This window comes from Zophobas morio, unplaced genomic scaffold (genome assembly GCF_036711695.1).
Source record: "Zophobas morio isolate AGI-343-1 ecotype UQ-CSIRO unplaced genomic scaffold, CSIRO_AGI_Zmor_V1 ptg000017l, whole genome shotgun sequence".
NCBI lineage: Eukaryota > Metazoa > Arthropoda > Insecta > Coleoptera > Tenebrionidae > Zophobas > Zophobas morio.
The window spans coordinates 17,567,157-17,585,250 of NW_026972122.1; the positions used below are offsets into that span (position 1 = coordinate 17,567,157).

The 18,094-nt window shown below is 34.5% G+C and overlaps 1 protein-coding gene across 4 annotated transcripts in view; it reads left to right on the forward strand.

Annotated features, from left to right (window-relative positions):
- Positions 1-6,219: 6,219 nt before the first annotated feature.
- Positions 6,220-18,094, forward strand: part of LOC135130174 (uncharacterized) — a 90,791-nt gene continuing 78,916 nt past the window's right edge. The window contains exons 1-2 of one of the 4 annotated variants that reach the window (XM_064057525.1): positions 6,231-6,313; positions 6,379-6,491. In XM_064057525.1, coding sequence (XP_063913595.1) covers positions 6,379-6,491 — 113 coding nt within the window. In that variant the 5' untranslated portion in view covers positions 6,231-6,313. Of the gene's footprint in view, positions 6,492-18,094 lie in introns of all 4 variants that reach the window. The other 3 variants (XM_064057524.1, XM_064057528.1, XM_064057526.1) reach the window with 3 other exon arrangements.

Consider the following 18,094-nt stretch of genomic DNA (forward strand, 5'->3'; position numbering starts at 1 on the left):
TGAAAAGGTTATGCTGTTAATTATTAAGTACTATTTAAATATTTTTCGTAGTTACGTTTTAATGGAAAAGCTATAATTAAGACCTCATCACTTCATTAGTACGAAAATAAAAAAAAATGTCTACATCAACTTAGTTAATTAGGTAAGTTAAGTATATTAACATATAAAGTACAGTTTGGCATTGTTTCTCAAAAGTACATTTCCTGCTTGGAGAGAAACAATAATAATGTAGGCAACGACCCACACCTCCATATGTTCGCGGTAATCATTGACAAAGAAATTCCGTGGAAGGAGAATATACCATTGTAAATAAAACAATGTAATTATTTTTCCACACTTTCAGAAAACCGATGCCGTTTATAAAATGTCAAACGTAATGAAAAAAAAAGCAATAAATTTAAAACATACAGGTGAAGCACAACTTAAGAAAAATAAAGAAAATTTATAAAACCTAAACTGAAAAATGCGCACAAAAATTTGAAAACCTGTGAAATTTACAATTTTGCCATAAAATGTGACCGTCAACAAAATGGAACCCAACGTTGTGTTTTGATTTGAAGTGTGATAGACTGCGTTCAGATCTAAAACAGTGAACCCCAAAATATGGAAAAGTGCCCTAAAATTAATAATTATTATTATTATATTACTGTTAATTTAGCTTACGCACGGGAAGTAAAAATAAAAAGTGGATTTCAGTCACCTTGGTTATAGTTTAGGAAATATCGTAGTACCCTATAAACTTTTATTAACAATAACGAGACGGGACAGTAGTAACTACAATAGCAAGAGATATTTACAACTTAAAGCTGTTGCGTGGCGGTACCTAATCCGCAGATGTTCGAAAGCAGAATAATCCGAACAGGGATCATCGTTACGCACGAACGAAAATGAGCATTTTTTACGAGTACAACTACCTGCTAAATGTTCTCCGACAAATTCGGGTTGAACTGGTGTGAACCATAAATATTTCTTACCATTGTACTACTGTCCGCCTCGTTATTGTCAATAAAATTTTATAGGGTACAACGATATTTCCTAAACTATACTAAGAAATCAGAAAGTAAGCCGAGGCAGTGTTGGCAATTTTACTTTTATAAAATGACGGTTTTTTTCGTAATGTACACCATAAAGAATTTTTTATTATTTTTTTGGGACTCCCGAAACTCTCGTACACCCGGTATATATAAATAATAATAATAATAATAATTCTTCATTAAAAAATACATGTTCCCATTATTTCAAAAAATCCAATCTGTTAGAAATCGGACACTTATTTTGGAACAAAATGTATTTCCAAATCGGACACTTAATTTGAGACAACGGATGTTGTCGGTGATATTTTCAAGACAGAATGCAGTGTTGGTGGTTTTTTAATTTTGGTAAAATATATATGCGCTCTGTGCAATAGGCAATCCGACTTTGCACGTGGCGCATTAATGTGTACGGCATTTTTAAATAAATTTCAATACGAAATCGGATTGTTTTGATTTGCTATCAATGATATGTTTACCTTGACATGCATTACTACTTTTGTGTAAAACAGTAGATATTGGTTGTACTAGTATGTTTTATTTTCGTAAGAGAACGCTACCTACATAATTACATCAATTGTTTCACATGATAATACCGGCCATTGAATTTTTCTGTTATAAACCAATCTTTTGCCGCGGAAAAGTGCACCTCAATCTAGGAAAGCATTTTTTAGTCATCGGCAAAAAGTTGAGATCCATTAACTATTACAGAGGTTTGGTACATGGCTAAACATAATTTGACGTTAAAACCATCTAGTTGTAACGAAGTTTCGAAGGTATGTATAACAAGTATTTTTAAGTTTTAACAACATTGACAAACGTTTCATATCATCAAAATTTCATGTACTAAACGTCAATAGAATCATTTGGGGTTACAACCGCCAATTTTACTTGATAGGGATAAAAAAATTTAAACGGTGATTTTCGGGTACTCCCGGCCAGTGGTGTGCGGGGAATTCCGGCCGACCATTATTACCGGCATGTAATACATATTTATTTTTTGCGCATTTAATTATTTATTATGAGTAAAAGAATGTGCAAAAAAGACGTACCAGTTGCAGAAGAAAGTTTCGGAAGATGATAGTCACAAAAAAGTGAATAAAGACATATGTGTCATACGCGGTGACATTGGCAAACATAGAGAACTATGGCTGCAGTGCTGCCACTGTGGACAATTTGTATGTGATTTCTGCCAATAAAGAAGATACAGCTAACCGTGGCCGTCATTACCCTACCCTACTCTTTTGTGGCGGGTATTAGCGGCCACTGGACAGGTTAACCAAAAAATACAGAACTTTTTATTTTTGTTAACAGTATTTAAAAAAATATATATTTTATGTTCAATAGCTTTGAATTACCCGATTCACATCAATTTTATATGAACAATAAAGATAATATTGACGAAATGGCTTAGGCGGCCGCCATTCCCCCACTTTCCCCTATACACAGGGCATGGAGTTATTCTTTGATGTAAATTTCAAGTGTTTGTTAAAATAAACTATCACTAATATAACAAGTTAACAAGGTCAGTCCTTTTCATCTAAAAAATAAGCTTGTACAACTGCGTATTTTTCCAAATTTTCCTCTGAAAATGAGTTTCGCTTCGGTGTTAACCTGTCTTTGAATCTAGAAAAAGATCTCTCCACATCACACCTTGTTACTGAATCTAACAAAAAATTAGATATAAATTTGGACCATTTTAAAAAAGTACAATCTGTAACAGTGTTGAAGGATATTGCTTTTGATAGTAAGAAATCCGATTTTTTTGCCAGTATTGCGTCAATTTTGTTTTAAATTCATCTTGAAATGGCCAGTTTATTAATCTGTTAAATGAGATAATGTTGATTCAGATTTTTCCATCGAAATCTTGTGTTTCTAAAAATTTTACTGATTCAGGTATTGTTGATAAACTATTGTCTATGACATTTAATTGTGATGCATATTTTCTGTTAACATCGGAAAAACGGTCTCGAATAAATTCAGACACACGATATAAGTCATGAACTAAACAAGTAGTATGCAACATGGGAAAATGTTCTTTTATCAGCATCTGAAACAATTAAAAATAATTTTGATGCATTCCCATTACAAATTTTTGCTGCATTTACTGTCTCTGACTATTGTAGAAACCAAACATGGTTTCGACAGTTTTTCGACTTTTAATATTCCCATCAACATATTAACAGCACATCTACCCTTAACGTCAGTTGTTTCGCCTGCACTAACCCATACGTAATTTTCTAATATGATTGATTTTATCGCTAATATGGTTTGATTGTAAATTTTTGGAACATAATTTTTTTTAATCGTAGATTCCTCGGGAATATCACGTTTCATAACATTTATTTAAAACATTTGTGTAATTTTTTTAAAGGAATATTGGCAGATATAAAAGCATTACAAAGGTCTTCATAAAATGTTTCTTTTCATGTTCCAGCCAAATTTTGCTTATGTCTTTCAATATGCACGTGTTTTTGCAAACTATTTTTATCTGTGAATGCAAGTCTTTTTGAACTGCAATAAACTTGTTTATCATTTACATATGGAAAATTGTCAAATTCTTTTAATAGACGTTCCATATTTTATTAAAAAAGTAGATAAAAATGTAACTCCAAATGTAATTGAATGAAAAGTGCTATACTTCCTCAGCTTACGCTCGGGAAGTAATAAAAAGTAAATACCTACTAATTGAACAGAAATAAAACGAAAAATTATAATAAATGAAATGAAATGAAACTATTTTAAGAAATTACTGAAATTCGTAACCACAATGGCTGATTAAATGAATTGAAAATAAAATTAAACAAACGGAAATGAAACTCCAGCTCTTTTGAATACAAGTTAAAAAGTGCACAAGAGTGGTGGGGAAGTCATCTCGTATTCGTGTGGTAGTTGGAATAGTGCGTGCTGCTGCTGCAGTCCCCACTCCTATGTACGAGACCTACATAATTATTCCGAAAAATGTCCGCGCTCTGGCTCATGTCATGACCCCTAGAGTACAAAATATAGGTCTCCGGTTTCCGTCTGTCTGTCTGTTTGTCCTCCGTGTGCGTCAATTTGTGTTAGAAGTTAGACACATAATTTCTGAAACTGCTGGACCGACTGTTGTCAAATTTCATATGTGTATTACAAATATCATGTACCTACATGGTAAAACACTAACCAAATTTTGTCTAATCGCCACCAACAATATAATGACGTCACCGCAAAACTGTATGTAGTAAACGGGTTTTAAATTTGTGTTGAGATTTTAGCCGAGACCTCCAGATTTTTGTGAAAAAAAAATCAAATTTATATAACAACTGTGAATTTTGGATCTGCAAAACCGAATGCTTTGAAATCTTGTAGACGTTTTACAAGTATGGCAAATTTGTAATCAAAATATTTTTGTTTATACCCTCCGAAAAATTGATGACGTCATCTAAAAATTTTGCCGGATAAAATCTATTTAAAATGCAAAATATGATGAGTCTCTACTTGTGATTTATCATTCCACTCATATTTTTTGAATTGCTTATACAAGGTGACTCAAAAAAATTAATGAATGTGTCAATTTATTTTATTGGTTACTGCAGTACCGAACGGTTTGAAATCCTGCAGACGTTTTAAAGTTATCGTAAGCATGGTAAATATTTAATCAAAAAATACCTCTTTATCCACCCAGAAAATTGATAACGTCTTCCCAAAATTTTCCTGAAAAAGTCGTATTTAAATTGTGCAAACTATAATGAGTATATACTTGATTTATCAAGAACATTTATATTTTTTTAGAATTGAATACAGGGTGACTCTTAACGAAAATAAAATTCGCAAATTCTATTGTAATATTTTCATCCCGAAAGAACTAAAAAAACATATTTTAATAGAAAAAGATCAAAATTCAACAATCAAACAAAGCTAAAAAAAAAGATTAAAAAAAGCAAAAACAATGATCATTGGCTTACTGTTTAGGAACGTCAATAACGAGCCTATAAGACTGCTACCATGCTCTAGGACATCCCACGAATTAAATTGTGTATTTATTTTAGTTTGACAATACTCCCATTCCTCTAAAAGCATATTCCGAAACTCATCTAAACTACTGTTTGCAGGTACACTCAATTATTATGCTGATCAAGAAACAACTTCATAAATAAGCACACTAAAAACGATGAAGCACTGTACTGTAAATATTAGGTGGTCTGTTTTCGTGCCGGTGAGTGTAATATGTCGATGTGTGTCTTAAAAAAGTAAAAAATACCAGTAACTATCAACTTTAAATATAGAAAATACAAAGAACGAACAAAAAATTGAATAAGATGCAGTAAAAAATGAGTATTTGTTGATTGATTTGAGAAAACTGAAATATTCATGTTTGAAAATTCTAACAAATATTTTTTTATATAAACACTTTGTATATCCAAAATTTAATTTCAGTTAAGTATACCACAACAAAGGGTGTACTTTTATTTATCTCTCCACAAAATATTGTAATACAGATTTTAAAAATAACCGTACTGTGACTACTGTGATGTTCCTGTGATCCCTTCCACTCCTAAAAAATAGCAATAAAATTGGAATAACCTAGCAACGTCGTATTGGAATTTAAAAAATAAACTGTGATTGTGATTGTAAAATCTAGGAAGAGATTAATCAAAATACGCAAAAATGTATAGCGTATTTCATTTAAAAAATTAAGTTGTGTATTACCCCTTAAAAACAGAACACTCTGTATGGTTAATAATAATTTTTGGAGTATAGTCCTCAAAGAATCGCAAAAAATTGGTCCTTGATTTTTTTCTGTGTTACTAATATTTAAGGAGATATCCCGGAACGCGCGCTTAGTGACTTATTCTGTATATTAAAGATGAGCTTAAATTTTTTGAAAATACTTGAGATGAAGAATAACAATGATAACCAAATTTTGATGACTCCTGCAACTTTATTAGTGCCTACTATTAAAATTGTGATTTTTTTTGTTAGTTTGTTTTTGTTGATTACAGGGTCAATCATTTACTGAGAGTCGTATTTGACATGGCGAAATTAAAAATCTTAAGCCATATGCATAGGTGCAGTATGAAAGCTTTAATTAACTGTGTGAGACAAGAGAAACTGTCGAAAGTTGCTTCGTTGATTATTTCGTTACACTGTGAGTAGGATTCCGCTTATAAGTATTTATTTACCTTCACAAGGTCGAGGTAGGTACGTCATCGAAATGAGGTGCTGTTAAATTACATTAGAAATCTCGTGACAGTCTTATGAGTACATAGAAAAATGTAAATAAATCTTATCTTGAAACGAATGTAAGTGTGATTAATTCGATACCTGTTAACTATTGGTCAAACTAAAATAATTAATAAATACGAAGATGCCATCGGACGTTGTAACTATCGCTGTATCGACAGGAATCGGAGTAAGTGTAATTGCAGGAGTACTTTCTGGTGTTTGCTATGTGCTGGTCCAAGGCTTTGCACGAAAAAGGTAAGAATGTAGTTAACTACGATGCTATTAGTAGGATCAACTCGCTTTGAAACGGTATATCTATTTTGCAGTGATTGAAACAATTATTTTATAAAGTAATGCATTACAATTACTCATTATTCAGTAACAATAGTAATTCATTACAATTACAAATTACTTTTTTTTAAGATATTCATAACAATTACTCATTACTTTTAAAAAGTAATGCATTACTTTAACAATTACTGTTTGCACTTTGAAAAATTGGATGAAGACACAATTTTAGATATTTTTTGTTGTATGGGCTCAAAGGGTCAAGAAAAAACGCGTTAGAATGAAAAAGGCAGTGAGTGATTTATTTTCCTAACGCATTTGTTACATATTCACATCAGTAAATACAATAAAACAAATAAATACTTCACGCAAGAGGACTATAATTTAAATTCAATAACAACTGACATTCAAAATTTTCGCAGCTAAGACATGACGTTTTGTCTTAAAAACGTCCGTGCCAACACTAATCATCCTTTCCACAGCGGCGCAAGATGGAATGGTTGGGGGGCAACATGTAACATGTGACATATTTTATCAAAAATTGACCCTTTTCCTGTAAGCAAAGTGAGTAGACATTATATAAATTCCAATGTTACAGAGTGAGACAACATCGCGCAGGCGAAGTCAGATTTTGGAGCGCCAAGTTAAAATTAACCAATGAGCGACAGATTACGCGTGTGTAGCCGGTTGCATTCTGTCAAAGCGGTTTGTTGTCACAGGCGTTTGCTCTGCTGCCGGAGTGCTGGATACTATTTCCAACGTGGTTTTGAAGATGCGTGCGCACGGAAAGTCACTATGGAAGTTTTACGATCTTACAGGAAAAGGGTCAATTGAAGAGCCGATTCTTTTGCGCCTAATTTTACTCCACTCTAGCTTCAAATAAAAGTTCGATGCCAACTGCAACAACTTTTAAACCAAAATTTGCATTGGTGGAAGATTTCAAAATATCTTATTGGCTACGTGTAAATGTATCGTAAATATTTGTGCTCATTCACAATGGGCATAAAGCATAAGGATGTCCTAAGCATTAATACATAAAAATTTATGTTTAGTGCTCTATGCTTGTATTCGTTCACAATGAGGATAATGCTTAGGACATCCTTATGCTTTATGCCCATTGTGAATGAGCACTTAGTCCACATCATAAAAAGGATGTTCCTAAATACTTAGAATGGAACTATTAAAAATACCAGATAATGTAAACTTCAAAGTCTGTCTTTAATTTTTAATTGCCTCTTACTTGACTTTGTGACATACAGATTAAATTTAGAAAATCTTAGAGGGTGGACACTCTCATAAAATTTTATTGGCGGATTATGAGGGGTTTAAAAAGACGGTCTCTATCGGTTATACTATCCTCAAAGATATTTGGCGTTTATGACTTCACACCAATTTGACTTCCATTATAATTCAATAGGCCGTCACAACCGGATGTCTTAAACCCGCTCACCGATACCTACCTGAAAAGACCTTTTCGACGTGCCAGGGACGGTCGAGACGCGAAGGACCGGACTCAGAGTAATTTTGTTTGTTAAAATTTTCAAATTTCAAAATTTCCTTACGGAACATGATTTATACTTTGAAGAAAATTACACAAAGACACAATTATTAGAAGTGTTACACACTCGAAAATTTGAGAAACAATATAAAATAGATGCTATGGCGCGAGATCGTGGATTTAGGGTGATTAGTAGACAGCGGATTTCTGTCGGGCTACGTCACGATTATAGGTGGGGACGCGCTGGATCGCCGGTTCGCCGGGACTCAGTAGCGGGTGATAGATAATCACTGAATTTGAATATCACTTATTCCATAAGTACAATTAACGATTTATTAATCAAACGGCTAAGTAAATGAGAACTGGAATTAACAGCAGAGTGCAACGAAGCAGCGGTATTCTAATCTCAAATAAACGAAGTGCAGCCCGTAACTGCAATGAATTCCCATCCCGTACGAGCCGTACCGAGTTTGGCCTTGTCTAGCCCGACCGAAATCCGCTCTCTACATCACACTTCCGCCGTACCATTGTATATTTAACCCCATCGAACTAATCTGGTCGCAAATGAAAAATAATATAAGAAGGAATAATACGGCACCAAAATTTAGTAGTGCAACAATTGACATAATTAGGGAAGAAGCTTCCAAAATAACTGCCGAAATGTGGGCCAATTGTGTACGACATTCCACAAAAGAAGAAGACCAGTACAGGGCACGGTTGATAACACCGTTAATTATTAATTTAGAAGAGTCGAGTGATGATGACAGTGACTATTTCGATCAATAAATAAGCAGTAGTAGTTAATAAGTAAATAGTTGTGCTGTAATAAAAAATGATTGAGTACAAAGTTACTTTGTTTTTACTTAAAATAAAAAACTCGAAAGGCGCAGTTGTCGGTAAATGCAAAACTCAGTCCTGCCCTGTGCTTTTACCAGAAAAGGTCTTTTCAGGTAGGTATCGGTGAGCGGGTTTAAGACATCCGGTTGTGACGGCCTATTGAATTATAATGGGAGTCAAATTGGTGTGAAGTCATAAACGCCAAATATCTTTGAGGATAGTATACCTGTTATAGATTTGAGTGGACCAGAAAAATGCCTAAGGTTTGTTTGACCACAAATTTTAAATATTTTGCCCGTTTTCTCAGTTATTTGAGATGTGATATTTTATTTCTGTAATGTGCAATGTATTTTTTAATACAATTTCTACTAATGTACTTTTTTGAAAATTTAAAATTGATCCATAAATAGCGAAAACCAGATCATTACAATTTTAACGCTTTGTAGTTTTTTTTGACAACAAGATTTAAAAAACGGAAAAGCAGTCTGGGTAGGGTTTTTTTACGCCCATTTCAACGGTGTGAAGTTTATTACAATCGGATGTATACTTTTGGCAAAAACTTGGACAGAAGTTTATATGTATTTTCCTATGTTGGAATATACTTTAGCTCACCCTTAAAATGATGACGAGCTTATGTATATTATGCTACTCAAACATGTGTGCAACTACTAATGAAAATAATATTATGGTTACCTGCTTTCTTAACAAATTCTCTGCTAAACTCTATTTAGATTTTAACTCCCTACTGGGTTAATCTTCTTTTTTCTACTCATTAAGGTTGAAGTTTGTCATTTTCCCATCGCTGGCAGTGGATGAAATTTCATTTCACCCTCTAGTGGAAAAATACTCGGCCGTCTACGATTTTAACGGGTCGTCCAGCCTGAGCGTTTCGCAGCTAGCGAAATGTGTCGCGTATCGCCTGCACCGACCGCACCGTCCGCTTCGCGCGCTTCGAAAATCATGACGCCTAGGCTGGACGACCCGTTAGTGTTTGACGTTTAATACTGCTAGTTTACACAAGTGAAAACAATGAACATGAGTGAGACTGACGAAGTTTCTGAAGAAATTTTGAATGCTGCCAATGCGGCATTTTCGAATCTGATACAAGTGCAGTTATTGATACAGGAAGCAGCCAACTAAGTTTAAACAAAGATACAAGTTCAAATAATACTTACGATAAAAGTGTAAATATTATTGGTGATAATTGCACAAATTGTTCTATTACAGTTAATGTATTTCAAAAATAAAATACCTACCATAAACAAACATTTATTTCCTAATTTCTTAGAAAAAATAGTATATGCAACTCGCGGATGAAGAAATTTCAACGGCTCGAGTTTCTTTTTCGCACTCGCTCGTTGCACCCGCTCGTGTGAAAAAATCACTCTCGCCGTTGAAATTCAACTTCATCCACTAGTTCCATAATGTACTATTTGTGGGGACGAACCAATTATAATTATAATATTCCCAGCAGGTCAGGTAAACGATTAGTAGAGAAAAACAAAACAATATTTTTGAGTATTTGGGTTAGAAGTAATTGCAAAAAGTAATTGTAAAAGTGACTGAATTACTCAAAAAAAAAAACGTTACAATTACTCATTACTTGAAAAGGAATTGAATTACAGTAATGAATTACCTGTAATTGAATTACTTCCAACCACTGATCTATTGTCAGTTACTAACAAAACTATTAAGAATTATTTTCTGTGCAATCGGTAGTAGTCTAACCCAAGGAAAATACAAAGGAATGTTAAAATTGCACAACATATTAATTACATTGAGACACAATTTTGTAACATTCGAAAATTATGTTGCATTGCAAATCTTATCAAAAACTGTTGTTTCTTGATCAATTTTACGATCTTTACCTCTTTCCTGTTATACCTTAGTTGTTGATTTTCATACATAAACGTAATCCAGAAATTATCTTTCGCTTTGTAAAGTTTTAAAAGTTAGGCTTAACTACACAAACTATTTGCATATGTAATTTTTCAGTTCGTAAACTCTGCTTCCCCGCATAGTCGGTACTTTTTGAACAGTGGTTATGACTAGCCACGTCGTGTTGTACATTTTAGTATTCCGGTTCTCACCTGTTACAACGGATCGCACAAATTCATGTCGCTGTAATCATTTTATGTTTGTCTTTATATACCGTATTATTTTTTAGTTGAGTATTTGTTGTCATTAATCTGTGAACATATCACTTGTTTAGCATATCAAATGAAATTATTTGAAAATTTACGTTTACTCTGACGAAAAGAATACGAGTAACTACCAGTTTTTCGAAATTGACTTTTTTATTATTATTTTTTTAAGTGGAATAACGTATCTGTTAAGTCTATATTGTTTTTCTGACGAAACTGAATTAAATCAATTCGCACATTAATTAGTTTTTAACACGTACAGATGATCCTCTATGTTAAATTAAAATTTTGTAACACCCTCAAATTTTTCGTAGGACAAATATATTGATCATCGACTTTATGTGTAAATAAATTTGAATCGATGTTCTGTAACTATAATGTTAGTCTCTTTACAAAATTTAGGGAGCAAACTGCAAAATTCCATTTTAGATTATAATAAGTAAAATTATGTAACAGAATTTTGAGATAATATTTTGAAGTTTTGATGGTGAACCGACAACTTTGAATAGCGTTTTACCATCTACGAGTATGTGATATTCTTAAAGCACAGTGATCAGTTCAGCAATTTGAGGTATTAGGTATGTGTGTTTAATAAAATCGCCAATAGATGAGAGACAATAGACGATAGGTGAAAACAAGTGTAATTCTTAAGAAGTCCTGCCCTGACAAAAAAATTAACACTTAAAAGGTCTGAAATTGATTAGAAAAGCTGATTTCTTCACCAATGCATTTGGGGTCAATAAGAAGAACTCTCTAGTAGTTGAAATGCCTCTATCTTCGGCTAATTCACGCACTTTCGTACATCTATCGTCCGAAAATTTGTCAAAGACTTCTGGTATGACGGAAGTTTTTGGTCCTCCAGAGCGTGGTGCGCCTTCAAGGGATGTTTTCCTGCGCTTGAACTCATTAACTCAAAGCGAATGGACTCATAAGAAGAATATGAATTGCCCAATGTATAGGAAAAATCTTTATAAGGATTTCTTTCCCAGTTTTCACTTCTAAAAGAAGAACTGAATCACACTACGAATTGCAGTTTTCTCCTTTTTTTAATAAAAATCATTTGACACAAGAATTACTGACAGAATGATTTGACATTATAGAAACATCATCTATTGGAAGCCTGCTTGAAGTCTACATATGGTCTAGTGAACCGACTTTCAAACAAAAGAAACCGCATTGAAATCGGTTCATCCGTTTGGATAGTACGGTGCAGAGAAATTAGCTGATGATGTTGAAATGATTGAAGTGATTATCGTGAAACATAGCTAAGAACCATCCAGAGTAAACCAGCTTTCAACTAAAAAACATTGCATCGAAATCGGTCGATCCGTTTAGGTTTAGGGTCTACGGTGCCACGGACACATTCACATGCTTCAAAGTTAAAAGGAGTTTAAAAAAAAAACATGGAGCTTACCCTACAAAATGATCCTGTTAAGGAACAAAAAAATTGGTGAAGATTACTTCGACAAAACTTCCCTCGCTCATAAAGTAAAGTAACCTCATTTGACATACACCTGCTAAAACTTTTATGACTTAACCGACTTAAGCCAAACCACCCTTATAGGTCAAACTGGCGATTGTATTACTTAACTCAGTTCACAGCTACATTATGCCAACAATGGAAAGTAATAATCTTGCGGTTCGGGTCCACAAAGCTTACAATAGCCAGTTTGACTTATAAGGGTGCTTTGGCTTAAGCCGCTTAAGTCATAAAAGTTTTAACAGGTGCATGTCAAATGAGGTTACAGTACAGTATAACAAATCCAGCTCTTTCGAAAAGTTAAAAGATTTGATTTTGCAAATTTTATTTTTTTATGACAACCATTATCATAAGTTAAAATAAAGATATGTATGTAAAATATGTAATGGTCAAGTAAAGATAAAGAAACGTGCTACGCATTTGTTTCAAGTGAGTTTTTCAATTACAAAATTTTGTGATGACGTTCATTAACATTTTCGCAAGACGCGTTTTCCTGCTTTATAAAACACAAAAAAACGTTGGTGTCTAACGTTCTTTGAACATAGAGCTGTATATTTACGGTAAATCTCCAGTAAATCGATGTCATTCAAATTACCGGCTGTTACTATAAATGTAAGCTGGATTTTCGTTTTTGCGTCAGGAATTATTACTAAAGCACTTTCTTTATCATTAATGTTATCTGTTATATATACCGGGTGTCTGGAAAATGGCGGATTAACTCTCCGCTACGCCCTTAACAATCAACTGGTGATCCTGGGAAAAATAGTAAAAAAATTCCTTCTCACATTTTGACGGAGTTATAATGATTTTAAAATTGGTTCTTTTGCTACAGTTAACAACTAAACAACACATTCATGATCACAATAACTAGTAATAAAACTTTTAATAGTTAGTATTTCTCTCGCCCATGACCATGTTTAATTACCATTTCAGTTAGAATGCACAAAGATATGGCTGTGTTGTTTTTGTAATAATTTGATAAAACTCCATTTGACAACAATGTTTGCCTGATATAAAGCGAAGGTGGATTTCAGTCACCATCGTTACTAAGAAACCAGAAAATAGGCCGGAGGTATTCACGCATTAGGTGTATGCTGTGTTGCCAATTTTACTTTTATAAAATTACTTTTTTTTTCGTAATCTACATCATAAAGAATTTTTTTATTATTTTTTCGGGACTCCCGAAACCCCTGTGTATAACGTACTGAAGAGTTAATCCGCCATTTTCCAGACAGGCGGTATATATAAAAAATACATAGTTGTAATAAATATAGTTGTCATATTTGTCAACTCAAGCTCTAGATATCTCGAAAATCATAACAACGGTAAAAATACCGTTATTCAATTCTTTAAGAATATAATAAAATTTGAGATTCTACCTTGATTATGGACTATTTCTTGTCTTTTGCCTTTTTTAAAAATTTGGAAACTTCAGCCTGAGTACATAGTAAATAGTTATTTAAAATTTTTTTGGTCTGCACCCCTCGTTTTTTTCTTTTTAAAAATTAAATTAATTTTGGAATAGTAATTTACACAACTAGTTCGGGATAGCCTGCTTCCCGCATGAACGCTTGTTTGCGGCACTCCCTTCGGTCGTGCCGCATTTGCGTGAATGCGGGAAGCAGGCATCACGAACGTGTTGTGTACAATATTTTTTGCAACGAATAAACCTTTAAACTGAAGAGATTAACTGTGAGTTATTTCTAAACAACGGCGTAAACACCTCACAATGTTGACACTACCCGACTATTTTAAAGTTACCATGGCTACGGAAAGTTAAAATGCACGTGTGCGGGAAATTCGAGCTCCCGCATCCTGGTGAATGCGCGAAAGTCATCAAAAAAGGTCATGAGTGCAAAAATAATTAATTTCGATTAAATTCTCCACGTACTTTCTGCAGTGCTTGTTGATTTACAGCCCTCGTGTCAGTTTAAGTGCAGAATATCTGTTCCAGCTTGGACTAAAAATGTGGCAGACGATCTCCTGAATGCATGATTGCACGGCCCTATGGCCTATATATTCTCCAGAATTTTGTAAATAAAGGTATTCGGCTATTAAACGAGAAATTTTTCCGACATAATTCCGACCACTTGTTTTGAACACTTTCCATGTCTGTAGTTTAAGAAGAAACGCTTATGACCAGTATGAGGGGGGTTAATAATATTAATAACAATAATAATAGCATTTATTGCCCAACAGTACACACCATTTATAGGACAACACGTTGTATAATACTACATAGTATTGTTACGAAATATACCTACGCATAAACTCCCCGGTGCGACGCCTATGAGTTTTTCTAGTATGTGTGTCGATGAACGGTGACTCATCGACGACCGAGCGGCGGGCGCATAAAGACAAGCTTGGAGCCGGTTACCGGAAGTCTCCAAGCGACGTCCAGGGAAGTCTCGAAGCGGAGTCGCGATGGATGTTCGTGAAAGATCTCGATCGGAGAAGTATGGGTTTAAATAGAGGCGACCAAGGAGGTTTAAATGTATAGACAGAGTATGCCGTGTACCTTCCATGTATAGTAGCCTGCAGAGATATTGTAGCCGTCCATAGAGTCGAAATTTGCGAATAAAAATAAAATAAAACCGGCTCAAACGGAGCCGACGACGGTTTGCAAGTTCTGTCACTACGGCACGCGTGACATCACACAGGGGTGTATTTAAGGCCGATTGCACAAAATCTTAGGGTCACTGTAATCGTACTATTTTCTGTCTACGACAAACGATTTGTCACACAGCTACGAAACCGACGATCTAGAGAAAGATGGAAGTTTGAAAATGTATTTCAACAAGTGTAATAACCGTTTGGTGCAACGCAATTGGTTCAAGCAAAGTAAAATATGACAGAAAACAAACAGTCCACGTGGACTAGTTTATAGCCGTGTTTGCTGCTAAGATGACCAGGTTTTTCGCTCCACCTACTACCACAACGATGAATATACCATACCAAAACTTATGTGCAGTGAACAGAGCTTCGTTTTTATTGACGAGATTGAGCTCAGAAATGAAACAGATTATATCATAACGGAAAAGATGACATTTAATATTAAATACGTCTCTGTGCAACGTGTGCCAGAGTGACGTCAGAATTTGTAAGCCACCGTCGGCTCCGTTTGAACCGGTTTTATTTTATTTTTATTCGCAAATTTCGACTCTATGGACGGCTACAATATCTATGCAGGCTACATATCAAAGTGTGACCAACATCTCCCGGGTGAGAGGAGTGCGGCGCGAGAGGTTTACTGTACTGCAGTACAGTGGCTGACGAGTTTCAATTTCATACAATTGACCCTTTTCCTGTAAGCAAAGTGAGTAGACATTATATAAACTCCAATGATACAGAGTGAGACAACATCGCGCAGGCGAAGTCAGATTTTTGGAGCGCCAAATTAAAATTAACCAATGAGGGACAGATTACGCATGTGTTTCCGGTTGCACTCTGTCAAAGCGGTTTGTTGTCACAGGCCTTTGCTCTGCTGCCGGAGTGCCGGATAGATACTATTTCCAACGTGGTTTTGAAGATGCGTGCGCACGGAAAGTCACTATGAAAGTTTTACGATCTTACAGGAAAAGGGTCAATTTCAAGTAAAAAAAAGAAATGTGGTGTCGTGGGACACCGGGTAGGAACGAAGTTCCTTCGGCTAATGTAGAATCGACACAATTTGCAAAAAAAAACGTGCTCAATTTTATGTAGGTTTTCTTGATTTTTCTCTTAAATTATGCTGATTAGTTTTTATTTAAGTACAGGAAAATATTTAGGAAATTCAGTATTTTAGGAAATAATAAATTACGTAAAATAGGTAGAATTATCAAAATATATATATATTTAAATGTTTGGAATTGAAGGGAGAATTTGTTTTAATTATTTAAAAAAATAATCAATAAACTTTTTAAATATTGTCACTAGTTTAGAGGATATCTTTGCTTTATATCGTACCTTTCTTGCTTATTTTCATTTTTTTTAGCTTTTTCGCGTTCCCTATACGCTTTTTGATACTCTGCTTTGCCATTGTTACTATATTTATTGTTGTTTTGACGATTTGAAATTATATGAAAATAAACATGGCTACTCACGAGTAAAATGTATCTATAATGTGCGTATTCGCCACGTGCTTGTCCATGAATTAATGAGTATATACTATGCATTGGCGGGGTGGAGTGGTAATAGAGAGAGAAGGGATGAGAGAACGAAAAGTGTTTAGGACATTTTTTATATTTTGTCGGTGCGGTCTCCACGTGTTGGCGGTGTCTTTGTAAGGCAGCTGCACGTGTGCGGACCTTCAACCTTGTCTAGCGGCACAATAACACGTCGGTAAGCAGAGAATAAATAAGTCGTTTCCTGGTGTAGTGGTCAGCATACCTGCCCTGAGAGCAAAGGGACGTGGGTTCGAATCCCACAGAGGCGCACAACATTTTTTCTCTGCTTACCTACACTTGTAAGGCGGCCGCCGGCGCCGTCTGAAGTGCGGCTCGCACCACCTCTGGTCGCGCCTGCGCACGTATCATTTAACGGTTTTATTCCACGGAGTTTCCGTTACGGTTTTAGGATCACATTTGTTTCAGTTCGGTCGTGCAGCAAAATTCCTATCTCCTCCAAGCCTGCCGTAAGGAACTTCGTTCCAAAAACAAAAAATATTGGTTTTTAAACAAAATGTGTGAAAATTGTGAAAAAACTTAATTATGAGTGAAACACATACAAAAGAATTTACAGTTAGTGTGCAATATGAAATATATTATCATAGTAGATGTTAGCAAAATATGATATTCTACTCATTGGCGACTTCTTCATTAGTTCTTGGTGTTACCAAATGAAACGTTTCCCCATAACGTGATGTGTTTCGGGACATGAAAGTTCACATAACGCATAATATGTATATGGACAGTCAACCTTGTTAGTGATGAGGGGGTTGAACAATAGCATATTTTCGTTGATAAATACCTATAAATTGACCCCTTCTGCATTTCCAGAAACAATGGTAACTGTACCGCAAATTTTAGTTTTTGTATCGGGAATCTTTATCATAAGAACAGTGCCTTTCTCTTCAACATCGTCAATCAATATGTTTGTAAGCTCCACTCTTCGGCACGTACCAGCGAGACCGAAAATGAAAACAACCAAAAAAAATTGGTCGATGGTTATTTCGACAGTACTTCCCTCGCCCCTGAAGTGCAGCTTAACAAATCGCGCTTTTATGAAAAATTATTTAAAAAAAATCCGATTTTTGTTTTTTAATAACACTCTTGCTGCTTTTTTGACTTGAATTTTTTAATTCTTCAATTTTTCAATTTTTTGTTTCTACAGTGTTTCGATTTAAAATTGTTCGAGTTTTCAAGTTTACATTTTTTAGTTTTTTTTATTATTGTATTATTATTTTTTTGGTACCATGACTGGAACTGTCTCTGGACCATCTCATAACGATCCTTTGATTTTACGGGAAGCAGTTCCTTTACTGCAGCATTTGCGGCCTATGCAATCCCCGGAGGAGTACAGTGTATTTCTTCAGAACCCGATGTAGAATCACAATCCATGTCATTATTTAACATTTACGAATTTCAAAAATGACATGTATCGAGAAATAAACAAACTCGATTTTCTTTTATTT